This window comes from Epinephelus lanceolatus, chromosome 13 (assembly GCF_041903045.1).
Source record: "Epinephelus lanceolatus isolate andai-2023 chromosome 13, ASM4190304v1, whole genome shotgun sequence".
Classification (NCBI taxonomy): domain Eukaryota; kingdom Metazoa; phylum Chordata; class Actinopteri; order Perciformes; family Serranidae; genus Epinephelus; species Epinephelus lanceolatus.
Window position 1 is genome coordinate 618829 of NC_135746.1, and position 8672 is coordinate 627500.

Here is an 8672-nt window from a genome sequence, read left to right on the forward strand (position 1 = left end):
TTGGGACCATGGAGCACCACTGTGACTATTAAGTCACATTTCGGGACCATGGAGCACCACTGTAACTATTTAGTCACATTTCGGGACCATGGAGCACCACTGTGACTATTAAGTCACATTTTGGGACCATGGAGCACCACTGTAACTTGCAGATATTAATATATGAAGTGCAGAGCTGTCAGTTTGGTTTCAGCTCACAGTGAATAAATCTTCATGTTTAAAGGCACAACAGTTTAACCTCCTGCTAACTGCTAACAACACAACATTTCCTTCCTGAGAGGAGTCAGGTGCTTCAAAATAAAAGCATCAGGGGTTCTGTTTTGATTTATTTCATTAGAACTATTTTATCTAACTTTAGTGTAACTAGTTGTTGAGAAGTTTTCAAAACATCAAGATTTTTATCCTGTATCATGATAAATCCTAAAAATATCACAGTATGATTTTTAAGTCATATCACCCAGCACTATTTTGGAGGTGTGGAGGTGCATCATGGATAACTTCCTGTCTGTGATTGATGGAGGCAAAGAGCATGGATACCAAGAGGCGAAGCTCCGTTGAATTTTTGCCAACAGCCACTAGGGGCGCTGCCGCCATTTTGGACTGTTGAGCTTGGACTGTTGCGCCCAGACAACATGCAAGATGTCAAGGAGAGAGGAGGAAAAAGTAAAAGAAAACAGTGTAGTGCAATTAACTGCAACAACTATCAGTGGAACACCCCGCACCTGGCCTTCCACCGTTTCCCAAAAAAAATATATCATATTAAAATAGCCTATATATTATTATTATTATTACTGTCCCCTTACTGTACAAACTGTAAATAAATCTTTATTCCTGACTATGTGATGTCGCCATTAATGTGTTTCTAGTTAAAATATATATATTTATTATTATTATTATTATTATTTGGTATTTTGGCTTATGGGGTGATTTTGAAGGAGTCTTCTCATAAGTGGATGTAATATGTAGAGATGCCATCTAGGCCATTTATCTTTGTTTTGTTTTTTTTAAAGTCTATATTTTGCTTTACAAAAACGTGAAAAAGCAGCTGTGACCAAGCTATCACGAGGTGAGTAGCATTGTAAGCATAATTAATAGCGATATACTTCAGTTTGTCTGTGTGTTTTTGTATGCAAGCCGGTCTGCTGCGGTCTGCTGACAGTCCAAAATGGCGGCGGTAGGACGAAACCATGGGCGAGTCTGTTGCTATGGGGCGTTCTATTGAGCTTCGCCTCTTGGTGTCCATGCTCTTTGATGGAGGTGCATTATTGGTAACTTCCTGTCTGTGATGGATGGAGGTGCATCATGGGACTGTTGAGACAGTGAAGTCAGATAAACTTCAACAGTTCCCAAACACTGACTGAGGTGATGATGTCACACAGAGAACAATAAAGTTAGTTTGCACATTAAAGGTCTCTGAACTGATTCAGCTGAAGATTTACTCATCACTGATTTTATTAATGTCTCACACAGAGTCCAGACTTCAGTCAGACACTTTATTTTACATGATGATTTTTCTCTCTGTTTAAATCAACATCCTGTTTGTTACAAACACACCTCAATAAATCACATTTTTATCTCTCAGTTCATAATTTCTGTGTTGAGTTGTTTTTGTCAATCACTGAATGTGACCTGCTCTCCCAGCATGCACTGGGGCAGAGGGTCCGTCAGTCTGTCTCTGATGTCACTGACACTTTGTCTGACTGTTAGGCCCTGTCCAAATACCCACACTTGCGTCCTGAGGTCTTCCCTGAAGTTCACGTGCCGGAAGTGAGGTCTGATGCGCACTTTGGGAAGGGGTGTATTAAGGGCGCAGGTTTGCACCCCTTGATATCAACAGAAGACATTTGGGACTCTACGCACTTGTGCCCCTTAGTGGGAGCGCGCTATTAAGGGGCACAAGGGCGCAAGTGCGGGTATTTGGACAGGGCCTTAGCTGTTGTTGGGATCAGCTGATCAGACTGATGACCTGCTGACACACCAGCTGTCGCCACGGCAACAGTGTCTCATTATAAACCTGTTCACTTTCAAACACCTTAGATTTTATTTAAATAAGCAGTCCAATAATATTTTTCTTGTTGCTGAACATAGATTATTATTATCATTATTATTTATATTCCAGCTGTTCATTATGACATTTTTTGTATAATAATGAAACTGTTGAATTATTTCCGTATTTATTTGATTTAAACGGATTAAAACGGGTCCATATTTCTGTTACTGATTATTAATTACATGTTGGTAAGTGACACAGTCGGATCACGTGACCAGCCCCTTTGACCCTTCCTCTCGCGAGACGTGACGCGGCTTTCTGCGAGATCATCTGCAGCAACAAATCGGCTCCAGAACCTGAAGACAATCTGCACATTTCTGCGGTAAGACACCGATTAACGGCCGCCGGGCACGGCGCTCGTGCACGACATACACAGAGAGAGGCTGTGCGCACGGGCTGTATGTGCGTGCGCGCACGCGCCTGCGGTGCGTGTAGGTGAATGAGGACGTGCGTGTTGCTGAATTTGAATGAGACAGAGGAGGATGGAGGAGGCTGCAGCCTGACGGGCGCGACGCCACGTGCACGCGCCCGAGCTGTGTTGTGGTTTGGTGTCGAGGAAGTCCGGTTTCCGGTTTGTTGGGATCAGGGACGGTGTGTGTGTGTGTGTGTATGTGTGTGTGTGTGTGTGTGTGAGAGAGAGAGAGAGAGAGCTCAAGTGACCTTCATTGAGGTCAGAGGTCAGCTCACCTGTCCAGGTGGAGTCAGCTGGAGACGCTGTGAGGTCAGTTGTCACGTGACTGTAGAGGACAGACAGTGAATATACAATAACTTTACAGACACATAAAAATATTAAAAACTCACAAAAATATTTTTCAGAGACACAAACAGATTCTTTAAAATATAAAACATTAAATTATTACTATTATTTACAAATAAATGAAACACGTTAGTGGATTTATGTCTGATATTCACAGCCTCAGATATGAATGAATGAATGAATCCAGTCTCAGTTCTTCACTTAAAGATTTTAGTTTTATTCACTGAGTCATTTTATGAATTTGTGGAATCTGTGTTTTTGCAGACGTGATTTATGTTTGCTAAATACGACAGTGATGTGGAGCTCGGCCTCAGTGCTTACCAACTTACCAACAAGTTAAATTATATGATGAGATGTTAACATAAAAACACTTTCTACAACAGTTGTCTCTGTTTCCATGGAAATACATCGGCTCTGACTAATACCTGGAGAAGAGTCTGTCCCATCAGTTGACTCCTGTACGTGATGACACACAGTTCACTGCTCCAGCTGTCGGTCCAGACGTGTCTCTGGTCCCTGTGAGTCCGTCGGTCAACATGAGCTCGATCATTTTAAGAAATCGTCAGGTTTACAAAAATGAATTAATACCTCACATATAAACACAGACCTGCTCAGTGAGCTCAGCACACACACACAACACATATGGAGCAGGTGTGTGTGTGTCCAGTATGAACCAGCAGCAGCCTCGTCTTCTTCCGGTCGTCCATCAGACTCAGTCCGTCGTACAGATCCACATCAACAACACACTCATCTGTCGCAGGTTTGTATTCCTCCATGGACATGGCAGAGTAATATTGTTAGTGATGAGCCAGGTGAGTTGATTTGAGCTCATTCTAAGTGTCTCACTGACCAATCAGATCGCTGGGTCTGAACTACCTGTTGTATATTCACATACACACACAGGCTGTCGCTGCGTTCACACTAGTAATACTAACTCTAATGATTTTAGGGGAGGGTCGTAAAAGTTATATTTATTTCTGTGAAGAAAACTGACGTTGGTATTTTTAAAGTTAATGTTATTATTTAAGGTATTAATTAAGGGTGTGTTCACACCTGTCCTGTTTGGTTTGGTTCATTTGTATTTACAAAATGTGACTTAATAGTCACAGTGGTGCTCCATGCTCACAAAGGAAATTTGTTTTGGGCACATAGTGCGACGTAGCTGCATGGCAGATACAACTAGTGTTGCACGGTATACCGGTATTAAAATAGTACTGCGGTACTAGAGTATTCCAAACGGTACTAGAGTATTCCAAACGGTACTATACTGCATTCGGAAAATACCGGTACTTTGAAACTGATTCAATTCATTAATTTAGTTAATTTATTTTACTCATTTATGCACACAAACACCTTTCTTGTTCCTATTGGAGCACAGATTGCGCAAGTGGTGTGTGTGACAACACCTGTATCAACATTCACAGCTGGCACACGTGAAAAAAGACAAAAGAAAGTCTGCCTCGCAAAGGGAGACAACACGAGACAACACAAACTTGGTGGAACATTTGAGTTACCAAACCGTGACGTCCGTACCGAGGTACTTACCGAACCATGATTTCTTTGGTACCGTTACACCTCTACAATTTATTGTTCTAAAGGTTTGTATCCAAAAGGATTTTTCCTTAGGAAAAGTACCGAAGAGTATCGAAAAGTATTGAAATTCATATTGGTATGGGTACCGAAACAAAGATTTTGGTATCGTGACAACACTAGATACAACTGTCATATACACACTTGAACTGGTTCATTTGTGCAGGTGTGAACACACCAAAACAACCACACCGAGACCTTCTTGAAGAGGTGGTCTCAGTCCGGTTCCAAAGGAACTCTGATGCGGTTGGTTTGTGGTGAGAAGGTGTTCGGACCTGGATGTGAAGCAATTGCAGTCACATGACACATTGTTGGGGTTAAACATGAGCATGTTACAGTCCTGGAGAATTATTAATGTGCACCTCCTCCTGCAGAGTGGGTCATGGAGGTGTCGTCTCACAGCCTCTTCCTGCTGCAGCAGCTCAACGTTCAGAGAGAGTTCGGCTTCCTGTGCGACTGCACTGTCGCCATCGGAAACGTCTACTTCAAAGCTCACCGCGCCGTCCTCGCTGCCTTCTCCAACTACTTCAAGATGATCTTCATCCACCAGTCCAGGTGAGGAGCACACACACACACACCTGAGCTGATGGTCTGGTTCATGGTCACTGTCCACTGTGGCTCCTGAATGAGGTCAGAGTAGCCGCCGTCAGACGCCGTAAAGACACCATCAGCCCATTGTCTTTGCTTGGTACAGGATGTTGATGTGAGGAAACTGGCCTTTACAAAAACCTGTGTTCAAATCAAAGAGGTAAGAAACAAGTTCATCAAACAATAAACTCAAATCAAACCAAACGCACGGTGGTGGAAGACGTCTCCACGCTGGTCACGTACTGCAGCACACCTGTCTTTAATCATCCTGAGGTGTCAGGTCAGGTGGTGCGGTGTGTCTCGAACAGTGACGTCTTCCAGGACTTTGCCTCAGTAGTAACACATACATAATAAATATAAACATGCACATGTTGAAAAACTCCAAACAGTAATTTATTGCATGTAAATTCTTTGATCGTTTTGAACCAGGACCGTCAGTATTCAGATCAAGTACTTCCTGTAAAACAATGAACTTCCTGTCACCGACAGGGATTCTGACATTCAGCACAGTGTTTATGGCTCCACACCGACAGTAGCTGGTTCTGGTTCTGATTGTCCGTATGTACATACACAATGGACAGGATGTCTCGAGGACAACTTGAGGGAATTTTGTTAAATTTGGCACAAACGTCCACTTGGACCGAAGAATAAACTAATAAGATTTTGGTGGTGCGTTATTCAGTCTGACGCTCGACACTATACATAAGTCATGATAGTGAGAGACAGATGTTTCAGCAGTTTAATCTGTCGTCATGACGACAGTAGAAATACAGACCTGAGTGTTTGCTTGTTTCTGATTGGTTGACACACACTGGCCTCGTTGAAATGAATAATAGGGTCGTGTTGTCTCAGCTGGACGAACGTCCCGTGTGTGTCTCAGACCACCTGAGACATGTTGACATGTTGTCTCTGTCTGTCCTCAGTGAGTGTATAAAGATCCAGCCCACCGACATCCAGCCGGACGTCTTCAGCTACCTGCTGCACATCATGTACACCGGCATGTGTCCCAAACAGCCCGTGGACCAGAGCCGGCTGCAGGACGGCATCAAGTTCCTGCACGCCTACCAGCTGTGCCGCAAACCCGGCGAGGGCGCCGCCGATGCCGCTGCAGACATGGTGCGCATGTCCAACCTGTACGGTATCCAGATCTCCTCCCAGCTGGCCAACAAGGACGCACCGGGAGTCCCCAAGACCACGGCGGTGTCCCGCGGGGCCCCCGAGGACGGACGCCGGGGAGGTCGGTCCCACTCCCAGCTGTCCCTCGCCGTCGGACTGGAGGGGATCCCGTCAGACCGCCAGGCCTCGACACAACGCAACGTCTGCTCCGTGGCGTCTGGAGACGACTCTGACATCTCGACCCGCATCAAGCAGGAGCGGGTGGAGGAGGAGGAGGGGGAGGAAGGCGAGGCGGAGGAGGGGCAGGGGGCGGGGTCTCCCTCTCAGGGAAGCAGTCCCAGTCAGAGCCTCCTGTTTAAGGACCGGCCCCTCATCCTGCTGTGTCCCCGCTGTGGAGAGCGCTGCTCCTCCCCTGAGGACCTGCGGGAGCACCTGTTCAGCCACGCCCTCGACCCCGCCCGCCTGATGGAGGGGCTGCCGCAGGGCGGGGAGCTGGATGCCGGCGGTGAGGAGGGGCCAGCGGGGGCCCAAGAACAGCTGGACGCAGGGTGTCTGGAGGAGGCGCTGAGACAGAGCCAGGCGCTCGCCAACCAGCTGGCCGCGGAGCTGAGGAGGAGCCGGGGGGGAGCGGGTGGAGGAGGGGGGAGCAGCCCCACCCCCGCCGTCCTGCACTCCCGTAAACGGAAGATCGCCTGCGCCGTCTGCAGCCTGCGCTTCGCCCACAAGAGCCAGCTGCAGGAGCACATGTACACCCACACCGGCAAACCATCCCGCTACCACCGCTACAACCGCCTCTGCAGCCAGCTCTTCCAGGCCTCCGCCCACTTCTGCGAGGGCGCCGCAGAGCCTGGGGGAGGGGGCGGGGCCTCCTCTGGCGTCGCCACGTTCTCTGAGGAGGTCAACAGGGACACTCAGGACAACGGCAGCTCCTGCTACTCCCTGGACTCTGAGATCTCCCAGGAGAGCGTGGACGGCGTTCCTGTGGAGTGATGCGTCGCCACCAGGTGGCGTGACGGAGCACACGGTGGTTCTGTGGGCGGAACCAGCAGACGTTATCTCTGGACTCAGACTGGACTCTGAGCTTTGTGTTGTCGTCTGTGTCTCTGCTGCTGTCTGCTGGTCCGGTACCTGTGCAGGTGTGTGTGTGAGTCATGTGATCATCAGCTGTGACGGTCCGACTGTTGCTTTTTTACACGTTTCAGTTCGTAAACTTCTGAATCGATCGACAGAAAATTAATCCCCAAATATTTTCAGTCATTTTTTAAGAAAATAAATTCTCTGGTTTGATGTGAATATTTTCTGTTTTTCTACTAAAACTGAAACTGAACGAGGCGTTTGAGGATACTCTGGACATTTTCACAGCTCCTTTATCAATAAAACAATCAGCAGATTAATCAGTACTGATCAATAACTAATCACCATCAGTTCATCTCATTCTGCTGATCAGTTTCTTTAGTTCCTGTTTGATTCTGTGAAGTCAGCTCTGTACACACTGAAACGTTGTATCCTGATCTTCCACACTCACCAGCGGACAGTGAACGCCTCACTGACTCTGAGGACGACACAGGACAAGATAAAAAGTGGGACTGTTCCTTTAATGTAAAGCTCTCATCAGTGTGTCGTCGTGTCTTTAGACCCTGACAGGTTTTATTGTGAAAAGACGCAGCAGTGCCTTCCTGTGGTGGTTCAATGGTCGTTTGTGTCGTTTCATCAGTAACTTAACGCTCGCTGACAATCTGAGACAAGAATCATCGACAGTTTACCAGCTTTTTGTAACTCGTGTTTCCACCTGATTGTTTCTTTTACAGAACCTTTAAGAACAAGAAGAAGAAGAACACAAGCTCCGCCTCCATCAGAGGATCATAACACTGTTTGGTTTTATATGTCCAAACGAGCGTTCTCATCCCAACTCGCCACACGCCGCCGCTCAGTGACCTTAGTGTCAGATACCAACACACACACAGGAACCTCTCACGATGTACGGAGGACCGTGCAGGTGGGGCGGGAGGGGAGGAGGACAGGGTAAACCAATTAGAGCTTAGAGCGATCAATATGGCGGTGATGTTAATGTATGACCCAGCAGCCAATGAGGCGTCGATGTGTCTGTGCTACAACAGTAACGTATGTAACATGACTTGACGTCAGTAACCATGCTGTTTTTCTCTGACCCTGACTAGGTGCAAGTTTATTTTGAAAAAGACTATCTGCATCTAAAAAGCAGAAACTGTACACTTCCTGTGAAAAGTGGAAGTTTATTTTGAAAAGACAGGATGCATGTAAGAAGCGTAGATTCACACACCGTCCCTGAACGTCTCACTATGACCAGGAGCGCACTGAGCGCGTCGCATGTCGACGTGTGTGTCACTGACGGAGCACCGATGTTTGACGAGTTGGGATGAGACAAGTCTCATGAGATGTTAACATCTTATTTTGAAAGGGTGATCAGTGGAGGAAACGGTGTCATGGTCCTTTAACCCTCTGCTGGCGTCACATGACCAGCATTCATTGATAAGGAGTGGACGTGTTATTGATTATTGATGAGTGAATGTCTGACAGTCGTGACGTCGTCTT

At 46.7% G+C, this 8672-nt stretch overlaps 1 protein-coding gene across 2 annotated transcripts in view; it reads left to right on the forward strand.

Moving 5' to 3' along the window:
* Positions 1–2294: 2294 nt before the first annotated feature.
* The window catches only part of zbtb25 (zinc finger and BTB domain containing 25), a 6606-nt gene continuing 228 nt past the window's right edge, over positions 2295–8672 (forward strand). Inside the window, exons 1-3 of one of the 2 annotated variants that reach the window (XM_033648223.2) lie at positions 2295–2372; positions 4772–4952; positions 5909–8672. The exon at positions 5909–8672 is cut by the window's right edge and continues 228 nt beyond it. In XM_033648223.2, the coding sequence (XP_033504114.1) occupies positions 4780–4952; positions 5909–7091 (1356 nt within the window). In that variant the 5' untranslated portion in view covers positions 2295–2372; positions 4772–4779 and the 3' untranslated portion in view covers positions 7092–8672. Of the gene's footprint in view, positions 2373–4663; positions 4953–5908 lie in introns of those variants that run through there. The other variant, XM_078173596.1, reaches the window with a different exon arrangement.